This window comes from Parasteatoda tepidariorum, chromosome 8 (genome assembly GCF_982258835.1).
Source record: "Parasteatoda tepidariorum strain Cologne lab strain chromosome 8, Ptep-v5.0, whole genome shotgun sequence".
In the NCBI taxonomy this organism is placed as follows: Eukaryota; Metazoa; Arthropoda; class Arachnida; order Araneae; family Theridiidae; genus Parasteatoda; species Parasteatoda tepidariorum.
In genome coordinates this window covers 59248548-59266053 of record NC_141762.1, presented here as the reverse complement: position 1 = coordinate 59266053, position 17506 = coordinate 59248548, and the positions used below count along the sequence as shown (strand labels likewise).

At 31.4% G+C, this 17506-nt stretch overlaps 1 protein-coding gene across 1 annotated transcript in view; it reads right to left on the bottom strand.

Annotated features, from left to right (window-relative positions):
- Positions 1–17506, bottom strand: part of LOC107444627 (uncharacterized) — a 91965-nt gene that overhangs the window by 38045 nt on the left and 36414 nt on the right. Inside the window, exon 3 of the mRNA XM_043041074.3 lies at positions 6045–6245. Within this exon, the coding sequence (XP_042897008.2) occupies positions 6045–6245 (201 nt within the window). The remainder of the gene's footprint in view (positions 1–6044; positions 6246–17506) is intronic.

Sequence of the window (17506 nt, the reverse complement as noted above, 5' to 3'; positions counted from 1 at the left end):
TAAAACCATCAAAATGCTCATTTCTAAAAACAAAGATAAAGTATTTAGGTTTCCTAATAACCGACGGTAAAGTCTTCCCAGATAAAGATAATATTAGTGCAATAGAAAATTTTAAAGTTCCCGAAAACTCTGATCAGGTTAGATCCTTCATTGGAGTTACCGGTTTTTACCGCAGATTTATAGAAAACTATGCAAAAATTGCATTGCCGTTAACTAAATTGACTAAAAAGAATTGTAAATTTCAATGGACTCCTGAAACGCAATCCGCGTTTGATAAATTAAAAACTGTTTTAACACAACAGCCTTGTTTAAGCTTGCCAAATTTCGAGAAACCATTTACAATATTCACTGACGCATCTAAATATGCGTTAGGCGCCGTTCTGTGTCAGGAAGATGAACATCAATTTTTTCATCCCGTCGCATATGCCAGTAGAAAACTTAAAAATACCGAAATAAACTATTCGACAGTTGAGAAAGAAATGTTAGGTGTGGTTTTTGGTGTTACCCACTTTAAACAGTATTTATATGGAAAACATTTCACGGTATACTGTGACCAAGCTAGTTTGTCCTACGCCTTAAATGTAAAAGACCCTACATCTAGAATTGCGAGGTGGGTGATGACCTTACAACAGTTTGACTATAAGATTATTCATAAACCCGGGAAATCCAATCTAACAACAGATTATCTATCTAGGTATGTAGAAAGTACAAATAATATTGTGAGTACTAGTTTCTCCCCAGAATTCCGAGAAAGACTAAAAATTCATCAAAGAGAAGACCCCCATTGTAGCAGAATATTCAAACTAATCGAAACGAACAGTAGTGATCTAGGTGATTTACCCGTGATCTATTTTATTAAAAATGAACACTTATTCTGTACTCTAAAAAGTAATAATAGTCAAGGCAATCCCGATAAATTAGTAATCCCCTTAACATTAATACCCGAAATATTAAATCTGTGTCATGACTCCCCAGCTGTTGCTCACCAAGGCTTCACGAAAACCTTAAAACGAGTTAAATCATCATTTTATTGGCCTCAGATGTATAAACATATTATGAATTACATAAAAACCTGCAAATCTTGCGTTGGGAAAAAGGCCCATAAACCAAATAAACTTGCTCCCCTCCAGAGAATTCCGGTTACCAGCCAGCCTATGGAATGCATAGCAATTGACGCTCTGGGTCCACTCCCCGTAACGTATTCCGGAAATAAATTTATTTTAGTAATTAGTGATTATTTTACACGTTATCCCGAAGCATTTGCAACCCCTAACATAAAAACCGATGAAGTAGTACGTGTTCTTGAAGAGTTCATTTCACGTCACGGTATTCCATCAAAAATAATATCTGATCGTGGAACCAGCTTCCTCTCCCAGGCAATAATGAAAGTATATCAATATCTAGGTATTAAAAAACATTCGACGAGCAGCTACCATCCGCAAACAGACGGAGTGGTCGAACGCTTGAACGGAACGCTTATTAATTCTTTGAGTCATTTGGTTAATGAGACTCATAACGATTGGGATAGGCACTTACCTTTTGCACTTATGGCACATCGAAGCGCAATCCATTCTTCCACCGGTTATTCCCCCGCTGCTTTGCTATATGGACGCGAAATTAAACTCCCAAAAGACGTTCTAACAAATGAAAAAACATTTTCATATGCTGATCATCGAGAGTATGTATACGATTTGTCCTTGAGATTAAAAAAGTCGTTCCAAAATGTCGAGGAAAATTTAAAAACGTCAGCATTAAAACAGGAAAAGCAACGAGAAAAAGTTAGCAAAATAAAAGATATAGAGGTTAATGATATTGTGTATCTTTACACTCCCCAGCTTTCGCCAGGCTTAACACGAAAGTTCGCGAAACCAAATAAAGGTCCTTTTAGGGTTAAAAGTAGGACATCCCCAGTAAACTTTGAAATCGAAGACGTAAGGGATATCAGTAAGACACAATTGGTACATGTTGACCGCATAGTAAAGGTACCAGAGCGAATAGAATTCCCTAACTTATTAGTTGAAGAAAGAAACACTGATGAGGTTTCAAACAACTTTGAGACTGCTGTAAAAGTGTTGGACTCTAAAAAAGACAACACGCATGGTTATAACTTAAGGTCAAAACAAAACAAATAAGGTAAAAAAAAAAAAAAAAAAAAAAAAAAAAAAAAAAAAAAAGTAACATAAATTTTTGTACGAATGTTTTTATGTATGTGTGTTAAAAATGTTAATTTGGGTGTTTGGGTTTTTCTGAGCTTGGAATTGTATCTTTTGAGGATAAGTTCTTCCATTTTCCCCTCACCGTTCCCTTCTCAACAGAAATTCTTGAGAAATCTTGTTGAAAGCTCCAAATACAGGGTGTCCCAAAAGGTCGTTTACAAACTTAACATGCTGGTCTGTCATATCATGATGAACAAGATTTACATAGGAACTTGTGCCCGAAAATTAAAACTGAGACCGCTAGAGGGCGATAAGTGCAGGTTTGGATGAGGAGAAAAAAAATGATATCGATAGCGGTGTTAATATGATTTTTATTATAAAACACCATTACATCACAGCAAATGCTCAAAATTCCTTCCATTCGCCACAATGCACGTTTCACAGCGTCGGCGCATGGATTCACGAACCCGTTCAAATTGGCCAGGAGTGTCACGGACACGTGCTGCCGCTTCCGCGATCCTGGCGATAAGATCCATGTCCAATGTTACAGATGTCTCGTACACTATGGACTTCATGTGTTCCCACAGGTAGAAATCCAGGGGAGTCAGGTCGGGGGATCGCGGTGGCCATGGGACTGGTCCGCCTCTACCGATCCAGCGATTAGGATAAATCCTATCGAGGTATTCTCGAACAGCGTAGCTAAAGTGGTCAGGCGCTCCATCATGCTGAAGCCAGATGTTTCGGCGTGTAGCGGCTGGAACGTCACCCATCAGATCCGGCAAAACTCTTTCTAAAAAATGCGATAGGTATTTCCGTCGAGGCGTTCAGGTAGAAGGTAAGGGCCAATCAACATGTCACCAATAATACCAGCCCAAACGTTTACGCTGAAACGTTGTTGATGTGCATGGGCATACATCTTGGGTTTTCATGCGCCCATACGTGCATGTTGTGCAGGTTCACGACACCATCCCGTGTAAAGCAGGATTCTTCAGAAAACAAAATCCATGATGGAAAATCTGGCTGTGCGACCCGCTGTTGCAAATTCCAGCGTGAGAATGCAATGCGTTTGGGATAATCGTCAGCGCACAATGCCTGTACTTTTTGGAAGTGGTAAAGGTGTTGCATGTCATCGTGCAGTATGCGCATTATGGTGGAACGAGCTACACCCAAGACACGTTCGCCTTCTCTGAGACTTCTTTGCGGGTTGATGGCATACTCCTGTAGCACGGTTTCCTCTACGACAGGTGTGCGTGCAGCACGTTCTCCGCCGAGGTGACTACGTGCTACGAAAGCACCTGATTCACATAATCTGCGGTACAATCGTCCAAACAAAACATGACTTGGCTGACGTCTGTTTGGGAAGTGCTCAAGGTACGTCCGTGCCGCGGCTCGTCAATTTCCATCAGCAGCGCCGTATACGTAATGCATGTCGGCCATTTCTGCGTTACTAAACTCATTCATCCTTCTCCTTCAACGTCCACGCCTGAAATGATTGTTTTTCCCACTCTCCCGTTTTCGTGCAATTATCGCCCTCTAGCGGTCGCAGTTTTAATTTTCGGACACAAGTTCCTATGTAAATTTTGTTCATCATGACATGACAGACCAGCATGTTAAGTTTGTAAACGACCTTTTGGGACACCCTGTAGAAAGAACTCTTGATAGGACTGTCAAACATGATGAATCACCTTAAGAAATTCTTCATAACATAAACTTTACCTCAGATAATCTAGTTGACTATTTTGTGGTCCAACTGCAAAAGAAGTAAGACCAGACAGAGACCTGAAACGAAAGGAAATTCCTATCTACTGCTCTCGTAGCCTGATCAACTGTGAGGCAAAGGAGAGAATTTACCTTACAAGACAACTTCCCCTTCAGTGCTAAACGTGATGAAATGTTGAAATCCCCGGATTGGCCACTCGAGGAATAAATAGTTGATTACCAAAGCAATGATGATGGAAAAAGGCTTCCATGGCGCCTGGAACCCTCAACACACACCGAACTAGTACTCAAAAACCAAAAACATGATGGAAGATTGGCGGACGTATTTGACTCTGAATCCCGGATTTTTTTTTTCCTTTCCTGAAAAACCATTAAATCCAGGAACCCTCAGTGAATCCTCGAAAGATGACAGATACATTCCAAGCAGGTGAAATGCTAAACAGAAGAGGATCTTTTGTGAACACTTAATAAAAAAATTCATCCTCAATGACAAAGTTTCGTTAGCTAAGACAATTTCCAGAATTTGTCCTCTTGGGTGCAATTCCTCCCCTCAGATCCCCGAACTCCCCTCTCTAAGGTTATGTCATATTTACTGTATTTGTTATGATATGTTATCTATGATGTTTGGTAATAAGGCAGATTCAAATTATAATATGTGACGTCAGTCTGAAAGTTTAAAAAAAAAAAAAAAAAAATTTTTTTTTTGAAAAAGTCTTCTTTTGCTTAAAAATATATATATGTATGTCTGTGTACATAATATATATATTTTTTCCCTTACCCGGTTGGTATGTTATATCGCTGGGCTTTGCTTTAAAAGCCAGACATCATAATGTATGTGAATGTATAATCAAGTATTTTGGAAATGAAGAAAAACTATGTATTATATTAGGGTATTAAATCTCTGGAAGCAGGTTAAGGTATTATTTCAACCTGGAGCAGGTAATGTTTGTTTTCCCTAAATCCCTTTCATTAATTATTTATTCCCTGTTTTCAAGTTCTCTTTTTCCCGCTCTGACGTACGAGCGAACCACCAATAGGTAGTAGCTATAGCTGTGACGAAATAATGTCGTCATCGAACCTGTGCAGCGTGGACGGTGTGGCACGCGATCTACGAAGGGAGAGTTTTTTTTTTTGCTCTCTCTTAGCTTCCCGAGGTGATGGTCGTGACTGGCGCCTGCAGGGTCCGAATCAAGTTAACGCGGCGGGACGGACGCGTCCCTATCTCCCGATGGACATCACGATAAGTTTTCCTATTTCTTTTCATATTGCTTCGTTTAACGCTAAATTTAAATAAACTAATTTATTTTTTTTTTATTTATTAAATCCGTAGGATCCTATCAAATAAGTAATTCTAATAATTAAACTTAACTTCGTGGTAGCTGTGCCACGTGCTCGCGCTAATTTAACTTAATATGAAATGAAAACTTAATATTTTTTTTTATCTTTCCCTGCTCCAGAGAATCTTTTTTTATTGTATTAAAATGATTAGTAATGATTTTCATTGTCATGTTTAAATTAGAATGTTAAACCACATGAGGAATGTTATACTTAATTGTTTTAGAATGTTAAACCACATGAGGAATGTTATACTTAATTGTTTGAGCTGAACATGATTAATATGATTTTCAATAAATATTGTAATTTTATATAAACTTAACTCTCATTTATTGGCAGTTATTAATTGATTCACTTTAGGCAGTTATTGTGATTTTAGTAGCTTTTAGTTATATATTTGAATATTTTCCTGACAGGCTCGAACCTGATTTTAGATTAGCTTAAATAATTTATTTGGAGGAAAATGCTTGAATTACTTTGATTGCATAAAAATAATAAAATATTAAATCAAGATAAATAATTTTATTAAGAAATCTAAGCCTAGATGCAATTAGATTTAAGTATTAGTGAAGCACGTGTCGATCCACACGTGTTGATTTAGACTTGAACTAGAATAGTAAATTGTTAATTCTAATTTTTTCTTAATTAATTTCATAATTAAATTAATGAAACGGTTCGATAGTGATGAGTAATTATCAAGGAATATTAATCATTTTTCTCCACTAACTAGTTATTCAAATTCACAACGCAATTCAAATTAATGAAAGACACATTTTTAGGTACTGTTATATGTCTCCATAAAGCAAATATAACACATACATAAAAGTTTCTTACCTTGTTCTATGTCATTGTAAGGATCAAAAGGCTGTATTTTGTACTCTTCAGATAAAGAGGCAAATGCGTAAATGACATGGGTACATAGATACGGATTTATGTTTTCTGGAGTAAACTTTGCTAATCCGGGCCGATATACAGCCCAATTGGAGTAATAACATACGAGTTTAGCTTCTCTGCTCTGGCCTTTATCAACCTCATCTGGAAAAAGTAATAGGTTCAAAGAATTAGACTTAAATACTCACAAATTTTAAATAAAATTTCAACAGAATAGAAAAGAGTACTCTTTTAGATAATAAATTATGAAATTAAGCATTGTTTGGAGATTCGAATAATTATGAAAAATTAGCAACATGTTACTGAGATGAATAGCAACTACCTAAACTAAATGGGTTACTTTTTCAGTTTTATGGATATTGAGTGCTTTTTAATAAAAATCATTAAACTCTAAATAGCGCATACATATTACAGACAAACAGCGTTTATTCATGTTTGTCAACATACACGAATGAATAAAAATATAACCAAATTCTAGATCTGTAAGAATGTATAAAAATATAACCAAATGCTAGGTCGTTGTTTTAATGTATAAAACTGTAACTAAATGTTAGGTCTTTGTCTGAATATATAAAAATATAACCAAATGTTAGATCTGTCAGAATGTATAAAAATATAACCAAATGCTAGGTCGTTGTCTAAATGTATAAATAAAACTATAACTAAATGTTAGGTCATTGTCTGAATATATAAAAATATAACCAAATGTTAGGTCGTCTGAATGTATAAAAATATAACCAAATGTTTGGTCGTTGTCTAAAAGTATAAAACAATAACCAAATGTTAGATCATTGTCTGAATATATGAAAATATAACCAAATGTTAGGTCATTGTCTGAATATATAAAAATATAACCAAATTTTAGGCTGGTGCTTAATACAATTTAGTCGAACTAACCACGTTTTTCTGTTTACATTCTTAAAAACGCAGTGTTTATACCCAAATAAAAATACCCAATTAACTGCGAAACAATTTCAAGCTGCAATCAAATGAAATAGAATAATTGAAAGTTATGCATATAGGTACTTTTAATTGCATTACAACTTCTTAACTAGCTATCAATCATATTTGAAAATCTTTGAGTCAGAACAAATTAAATGACATTTTGTAAAGAGTTTTTAAGTCTGAAAAAATGTTATGTTCGGCTCTACATGAAAATATTTAATTGGTTTCAGTTCAGCATAAAGGGACTTAGGCAATATTTTGAAGAGTTCTGGTTACTCCAAAGGGGACAGTTTTACAGCAAACTGTCCCTTTGTGCTGTTTCCAGATAAGCACTTTGCAAGTTTTCAAAATTCGCATGCAATAACAACACAAAAATCAGAAACATCGCATTGCCAATATGAAAATCATTGTCTAATTCCCCCCAAAACGTTCTAAAAAAGCACTTTCTTGAACAATTTTAGAAATATGGTTTTTCATTAAAAAGCCACGGCCTTCATATGATTCATCATATTTTTGGAATTTTATTTGCTCTTAGCTATTTATTGGCACAGTTTTCTTAAATTATCACATGCAGCAACTTCTTCTCTACGGCGATGAAATTAAAGGAATACTTGTCATTCTAAACAGAATGCATAGAACACTTTCGCTCCGTATGAAATTTCAATTTCCTCTATCAAATTACATATGGTTGGTATGGTAAATTAAGATCGATGATCTATGTTTTCATCATCAAGCGAAAACTACTGTGAATGGATTTTTAGCTAGCCTCGAACCAACTCCTGGAGGGAAATTTCAGCTTCATTTAGATTCCATACGATTGCCCTCCGCTTATTGAATAAGTATGTCATTGATTAAAATTGAAAACAACCGATAGACCAGAAATAATTCGCAGAAATAGCTCTTTCACTTTTTATATGATTAAGTAAATTCAAAATGCCTCGCAGGTTTAGATCTATTGATTTAAGAAAGGTTACCATGGTACAGTCACTCAATCTTGCAAGAATCAAGATAATCTGGTTTTAGGAAAAAGGAAACATTGTAATCCTCAGAGATTTAATCGTATTACTTTCATAGATATCTTGTAGGAAATGTCTTTTTAATCTATTTAGAAGATTTAAAAGTTTGCATGTTGAATAAAAATGATTTTCCTCTTGTGAAGTTGAAAAATTTTTGAATTCTATTCGTACTGAAAATTGAAAACGTTTATACGATACGGCTTTGAAATGGTATAGTAAGACAAATTATCAATATTGAATATTACAATATTAATAAATGAGTAATACACAATAATATACAATTGATATTGTATTCATTATTTTAACTCTACAACATTCATCAGTATTATAAACATTAAATATCAATAATAATATCATATATTTAGATGCTATATTCATTATTCTATACGTGAAAAATCTAACTACATCTAATTCTATACAGGGTAATAAAACTGTAAACTAAGTCCGAATTGAAAAATAAAAATTCCATACTTAGTACTTTTAGAATGCAGAAAAAGCTTTAAACTTTCTTTTTTTTTCTTTTTTCCGTGATATTTAATTTTTACGTATTTACCCTGTGAAATTTATGACTTAGACTGATTTACATGAGTATAATTTAGGGAGAACTTATCTCGAACTAAAATGAACTTTCCAGTGTACTTACATTATTTTGTTATTCTAATAATTATTTTCCATTCCAACATCGAATAATAAAGGCTATTAAAATTCGAAAATGGAATTTTGTAAAAGTAATCATTTATTTCATTATTTAAAAAGTTTAACCTGGCCTTCTCGATCGAAAATTCGATCTTTTGGATTAAAACAAGTGAATTATGATATTTCTAAACCTAAAAACTATCTAACTCTTTAGATAATTTTTCACTATTTTTAATTAATTACTAGCTTTCCCCGGCGATCAACTGATCCACTTTTTTAAAAAGGTAGGATTTCAAGTATTTCGAGATTTAATATCGTACTGTCAATATTTCAATGCCAATATATCGTACTATAAAATCAAGACACTATTTATGATAAACTCATAAGTATAATGAACTCATAATGCTTAAATGAGAGTGAATTTAATTTTTTGTCTCTTACATGTTGGTATGGTATCATGATAAATTCAATATTAAAACGTTTAGTGTAACATATACTAACATTAAAGAAAAGCTAAATTTCCCAATGGCTTCTTAGAGGGATAATAAATCAAATTGGCTTTAGCAACTTTGTTAAAATCAAACGATGCTCCTATTTGTCATTATTAACTATGCGAGTCAATGAATATCATTTGTAAGGGTTTCTTCACCAAAACAAAACGAAATTTATCTGTTATAAATTTCCTTAAGTTATAACAATGCGCAGATCTAAAAAAGTAAACAATAAATTTTCAAGCAATAAATTAAGCTTAATGACACTGTTCAAGAGTTATTTACTTCTTACACTTCAAGAAGAAGACCACGAATACCCACACATGAGACCAATGACGTCAGAGTCAGCTGATCGCTTATAAACACAATGGCATGCTAAAGTTGAGTTAAGTTTCTTCATATAAGTTAGAATGTTAATTAGCGTGATGTTAATTGAATACAGAGTCGTATCGCACATCGAATTTGTTGAAATATAATTCTTTCTCATCTACATCTCTTACTTAACTTAAATATATTATTTGCTTATGTATTTTATTTCAATCGTGATACATTTTTGCTTCGTGTACCCATCAACTTCAATGCATAATTAGTTTGTTTATATTCAACATGGCTTCGTGGCTGTCTTTGTGCTACGTAAGAATTATATAGTGAAATATTTGAAATCTTCGTCAAGGAATATAGAATGTATCACTTAAGAGAATTGATACTTGACTTGCTTGGCTAACTTGAAATAGAATGGAAAGAGCAGTTGCTAACGTAAACAAATGCCATGTTTCAACAACAAATCACGATCGAAATACCCCACAGCCAATGAGTATTTACCTTAAAAAGCTAAAACCAGCCTTTACATTTATTTAAAACGTCTAATTAGTTATTGAAATTGAGCCTGAGTTCAATTCCAGTTTCATTTAACTTTTAGTAGCCTTGTGAAAAACTTATGCTATTATTGAAATTGAAATTGTCCTTCTGAAATTGTTTTGTTTATTGAAATTGTCCTTTTATGGAATTTTATGTCTGCATCTTATTTGTGTTAACGTCCATGGTTACCAGTTACTCAAGTGTTTGGGAAAAATCCATTTAAAGAAATGGTAAGCAATGTGGAAATTTTGAAAACATATAAAAAAAATAATTTGATAGCAGATAGATAAAAACAAAGATAATAGAAATTCAATTAAAAAGAATCGTAAGAATGTAAAAATTATTACGAATCTAAAAAATTACAAAATGTGATTTTTAATCAAAGAGAAAGTTTAGATGGGACAAAAGAAATTATTAACTCATTTTGGTATGTACTCACATTTTTGTGAAGATATCAAAGTACATTTCGTTTATTTTTTCCTTGATATTCCCAATCATCCTAATCACTTCCATAATTTAGCAATTAAGTGAAAAGAAAGAGAGAGGGGAATCGTTTTCTTTTCAAGGGTCATTGCTCTACAAAATTCATGCCTTCTAGGTATAAAATAGATGAAATGAAAACCACTCCCAAAGTCAAGGACATAAAAAAAAACTTTCGATTTAGAAACTAGGTGACATGCATCACATTAATACAATATTAAAATAACTCTACCTTTTTTGCTATTTTCAATTAATTTAGCTAAAAAAATTATAATTTCTAGAAAGATTTCAGAGGTTTGAAACTGAGAAATAATGTTTCTTACCTCCTCACTCTCAGAAGTAAAATTCTTATTTTTGACAATGCTGTAGTCTTGAGCTTATATTTCGTTACTTTTGGTATTATTTCGTTGAGAAATAAAATTACTTTTTGAAACAAAACATGGACTTTCGAACAATTGAAGTAAATGTTCTCTTTATGTCATATTTTAGTGCTTTCTGAGAATTCATTAAAAAAAATTTTATTGATTTTAAAATCATTCGCATTATTTGACGCGATGGTACATAGGGTATCTTTACACGCTTATAAAGTTTCAATTCCTGCAAGGAGAAAAAAATTACGGTTTAATTACCGTACAGTAGGGTAATGACATTTCCGGTTTTAAAAAAAAACGACATTGGTTAATAAAAGCAAAATATACAGTATTTAAAAAATCCATTTGGTAATTTTTTACTTCATATGGTAACAATTTGCCAGAAATTCCGGTTTTCTTAATTATCTAGTTCTTATTGTCACACATTTAGTAAAAATTATAATATTAGAAAGTAAATTGAACCGAAAAAATATATTTTATGCTATGCTCTAAGTTATCATGATAAAAATTTCAAAGTTTACTACATTTCCCAAATTTTAAAAACTAAGTGGCGCGACAGCCCATAGAGGGAGAAGACCTACTGTATCCATCTCAGTTTTCTTGACCTTGGGCACTGGGGTGCAGGAGCAAATGTTCCGATCAGGTGGTCAGCCGAACGCGGAACCCCCAGTGTTTAGTTCCCAAGCATGCTTGGTACTCATTTATCGACCCACTGTAGGGATGAAAGGCTGAGTCAACCTCGTCCGGCCCGAGGATCAAACCCAGGACCAGTGGCACGAGAGCGCGAAGCGCTACTACTCAGCCACCGGGCGTCTCCCAAATTTTATACCACTTTATAAAACCATATTTTATTGTTAATTTTACCACAATCACTGCTGAAATCCTTTGGTAAAAATTACCTAACCTTTTGGTATTCTCTTAGAGCCAGAAACACGGTAAATTTTCCCATATTCTGGTAGTTTTAAGCTTACTTTTTCCTCAGTGTGACATATACTGAGTACTCATTTGGTTATTTCCCTTTTACTTTATGTCGTATTTTCTAATAAACGATATTAATTTATATCTTATATTGAGTCAACGTAATTTAACGAAATTAGCATCCTGAGAAAGAGAAATTTGACGAAATTTTCCTCAATTTGACGAAATGCTTACTGGGAGCACATTCTCGAAAAATGTTTCATCAGTAACGAAAATTTCGTGAGTTTCGGGTATCCATATTTTATAGCACATTCCCTTTAAATGCATAATTTATCAAGGTTAATGTGGAATTTTAGTCAGCAGCAAGTATTTTATGCTAAAAAAAAAAACTTTGTTAAGTTTATAAGTTAAGATAAAATAAACGTGACATTGCCCACATTTGTGACACAATGACACTAAGTTTGTACAAAGGTACAACATCTCATAATACCTTTCAAATTAAGTATGCCACAATTTAAAGTCAAGTATCGTCATTTCGTGTGATACAAAACTAAGTTGGCAGCATTTATAAACGTAAGATACGCTATTGATTAATATTATCAAAGTAGAGTCAACAGACCAATTTTCATTTGAAGACCAAGGGTGAAAAAAGATTTCTGCATATCAACGTTAATTCTGAGAGTAAAACGAATATAAATGTTTGTCAGTCGTCATTTTTGTGCAGAATGGATATTAGCCATTCCTCCTCTTTGGGTCTTTATTTGTAATTGGATATAGCTAAAAAAATATTTGCATGCAAGAGTCAGCATTATTATGGAGAAGCACACCTTTTTTTTCTTGTGAGTTTTTTCTACGTCAGTACTATTGTCGAACTGACCAGCGATAGCCAAGGTTTAAATTCAATATGAAATATAAATCCTTGCCTCCTGAGATCTACAATGATTTTAATAACTTTTAATCAGTAACATATTATGGATATTTATAGACGCTATTACATTTTATCAAAAAGATACATTTTCGAATCTCCGACAAAACGTTTAACTTTGTCCTGCTAAATGGAATGAAAAAATAGCACGAAAAGAGTACAATTTTATATATATGGATATACGATCGTTTCGGTACTAAGGAGAAGCATGTTCTTCAGTGTAAAAACATAAAATGAACCCGAAATCGTCATTATAGTACCCGTGGGAAAAAATCTGGTAAAATTATCGTACTGTATGTCAATGACATTTGTGGTTTTAAAAAAAAGCGTAATTTTGGTTAATAAGTTCAAATTATACTATATTTAAACAATTCGTTTGATTAGTGAATTTTCTTTGCTAGTCATTTATTGATAGAATGTTTTTTATGGTTATTAATTGGGTTTTTTGGCATTCATTGCTAATTCTTTTGTTAACAATTGTTGTTTTTTGTGAATTTTAATTTAATTTTTAATATGCCTCATAGTGAAGTTTGTGATCGGTGGTGTGCCCAAAATATTGCGCCGCTTGCCATAAATGGCACGCGTGCCATAGGTTCGCCCTCCCTGCTCTAAGGTATCATGATAAAATGACCCCATTTTACCACATATACCAAATTTTATCACTTAATATAAAACCCTACTTCATTGTTAATTTTATCAAAATCATTACCAAAGCGCTTCGATAAAAATTACGGAGCTTTTTGGTGTTTTTATAGAGCCAGAAATACGATAAATTTACCATATTCCAGAAGATTCGACCATATTTCTTTTTCTCAATGTATTTAAATGATCTGATGTCTAGTATTATCCATGCTCTCTTCACGCTGTTTCAGCTTTATTCGTGCCAATAAAGTATTAGCCAAATTTTCATATTTCAACTAAATCATCCTACTTTGAAATTATATCCTTATATCATTGTTAGAATATCATAGTAATAGCACATGACCGATTACCCCTGCAACTCTACTTATAATGTAACCCTGAAAGTTTTGAATAGCAGCATGAACCTAAGAGTTTATAAATTGTCTAAAGCTCCAGTTTTGCTCCAGTTCACACTAAAATCTCAATACTCTAAAGAAAAGTTAAGATCAACTATTTTAATCTAAAGGTGAAGAACCTTCAGCTGCTGGTCAGTGCAATTGATAAAGCTTACTTTCACCTCTTTCTCATCTTTGATGGCTGACCTTGTCGAGTTTATTTCCTCCATCAAACAGCAGATGATTGGATTTATTGAAGAAGAAAAAGAAGAGGAACCTAGAAACCCCATTTCCTTCCCGTCTATGTTTAGTTGTTTGGTCGCGGGGTCAAGGGGAGGAAGGTAGGAGGTAACTCTCACGGAAAAATTAAGATTTAGAAAGTTTAATTTGAAAAGTCTGAAAATATGTATATTATATCAAGTTAAATATGTAATGTTATTGGAATACTAAGATTTAGAATATTATATTTGAAAAATTCCAAAAAATGTATATTACATCAAATTAAATTATATGTAATATTTTATAAAAACTGAGATTTAGAAAGTCAAATTTGAAAATTCTTAAAAATATATATTATATTAAGTCAAATATGTAATATTATTGAAATACTAAGATATAATACTAAGAAATACTCTCAAGGAAAAATTAAGATTTGGAAAGTTTAATTTGAAAAGTCTGAAAATATGTATAGTACATCGAATTAAATTTTACGTAATGTTTCAGAAAAACGAAGATTTAGGAAGCTAAATTTGAAAATTCCAAAAAATATATATTATATCATGTTAAATATGTAATATTATTGAAATACTAAGAATTAGAAAATTAAATTTGAAAATTCTAAAATATATATATTGCATCAAAATAAATTTTATGTACTATTTTACAAAAACAAAGATTTAAAAAGTTAAATTTGAAAATTCTAAAAAGGTAAATATCAAGGTAAATATTTTTTTAAAAATTCAAGCAAACATTAAATCTGTAAAAATAAAATATAATATGTAAAATATATGTGTATCTGTAAGACAGCACTTCTTCAGGGGACACACTGTCTACAAACACACAGGAGCCTTTCTGTTGTCACTGGAAAAACCAAAACTGTTTTTCCACTGTTTAATAAAATATTTTATACTAGTTGCCTTTGGCAACCATCCAGGCCATCTTAAAAACCGTTCTTGTACAACTTATAAACTTAAATGGTAACCAAGTTCAAATGCACAGAAAAACTCTATTTAATTATTGAACACTTATTTAATTATTGTGTAAAAAATATACTATATTCAAATTATATATATATATATATATATATATATATATATATATATATATATATATATATATATATATATATATATATATATATATATATATATATATATATATATATATATATATATATATATATATATATATATATATATATATATATATATAATTTCTTAAAAGTCTCTTCCCGGTCTTTAAATAAATTAGATTCCTTACATGTTTCATGTTCTTATATTTAGTTGCTCTTGCACAGTGTATTCTAGCATTAATCTTAGTACCCTTTCAAGGCGAAGCAGCTCCGAAGTTTTCGAAATTTTTTGCAAGACAGCGATTGAGATAGATGCTCACGCGGCCAATTTCAATCATTATTTGTGAAACAAATATGAGTGAAAAAGCTTTGTTCAAGCTTGTTTTATTCTAACAAATTTTATTTTGCCTAATTTTAGTGATATTTGCATTTTCAGATAGGTTTTTGTTTAATTAAAGATTGTACATTATGACCCTAAGTTTAAACACTCATAATTTTTCAATTTTATTTACATAGTAATACTAAAACTTACTTGAAGACTCCAAACTTTATAAAAAGGGAAAAGGAAGAAGACTTGATGTATTTGTTCCCATTCTGTCCATGTTTGCTAAGGAGGGCATTTTTTTAACAAAAAAAAATTATTGTTTTCATCTTTGAGGCAGGGCATTGTTTAAAACAGAAAAAAATCACGATCTAATTTTCCCATTCATTTTTCATTGAAAATCATTTTTGAATAGAAGAGTATCTCAAAAAAATTGACATTTTTAGTGTAAACATAGTTTATTCACAAATTTTACAACTCAATAACTGAAAACTTTCAATTTTACTTTGACTTCTTCACCTCTACAATTTTTTAAAAAAAAATATGAATGAATTAATTTTAAAAGTGAAATAAGAACAAGTCAAGCTCGTTACTTCCGATAATGTTTTTTTATTCTTTAGAGAAAAATAGATCATATGGTTTACATTTTTTTTAAACACTTTTCATTCCATCTTTGACTTATGATGTTTTAAGATGGAAAACGGCAATCTAGTTTAGCCTTATATAAAACACTTTCTGTAACTTTTTAAGAAAAAAAAGTATTTACTCGAAAAATCCCTACGTTTTTAGTTCATGTGTAATTTAATGTCAGCATATAAATGTTAGTAACAATGAAATTTCTCACTTTTTTTGCAAACAACTTAATTTCGCTTTTATATCAATACAACTTATAACGGAAATCAATATAAAAAATCCCATGAAGAGTAGAAAATTTGAAGAAATTTGAAACGGACTGAAATTTGACTATCTAAGTACATATAAAATATAAAATAAATATATAAATTAGCAGTTACTAAAATTTGAATAAAAATCAAAGAATGTTGAAGTTTTTAATATAAATGAGCAAGTGTTCAACTTTTGAATATAAATGAACGAATGTTAAACATTCAAAGACGAATGTCAAACATTTTTTGTTAAACTTTTGAATATAAATATGTAGAACAGAAATATTAAGTGTCAGAAATTTAAGTATAACTGAACAATTGCTAAATTTTAAACTTAAATATTCACTTGTTAAAGATTTGAATTTAAATAACCTGTTTTAAATTTTGAATATAGATAAGCAATTGCACTGATTTCAAATAAAAATGAACCATTACTTTAATTTTGTTAAGTTGATAAAATTTTTAATAATACACTTCATTTGAGTTAAATGAAATGAATACGTAAAATTGAAAAAAGTATTTGTCCAGAAAAAGGACTAAATTATATTTATTTTTCAATTTTTTATTTAAATCAATCAGTTCCTTAGAAAAAGTACAGACACGAAATAAAAACCGATCCTCGTATGCAAAAGCATGTTTTGTTACATGGATTAATCTTTTTAAATTTGATTCCAAATATAATTGATATTCTATCTGAAATTATAGCAAAAATTATAGCAATTATTCTAAATTGTTTTAAGATATTTATCTCATTAATTTACCTTTTTTATGAAATTAATATTAAAAATTTTAATTTTGTATCAACAAATAACAATGTGTTTTTTCAAGCACATGGAAAGATTTACATTTCAAAACAAAATTTTTATGATATTGTTTTCAAGCAACAGCACACAAAAAAATCAAATTGCACGTTCTAGGGGGGAAAGGAAAAAACATTCTGGTAATACTACAAGCTAATGACATTTCTGATTAAAAATAATAAAAAAAACATAATTCTCATAATAAAACTATAATATTATTTAAACCTTTCATTTTTTAAATTTTTCCGTTCGTATGGTAATGGTTTACAGTAAATTCTCATTTTCAAAATTATGGCTTTTATTACCACACATTTAGCAAATAATACAAGACAGAAAAATAAATTTAACCGAATAAATGGTTTTTATACTATGTTCTAAGGTATCATTAAAAAAAATTAAATATCACCACACTTACAAATTTTCATCACATATTATAAAACTTTATTTTATTG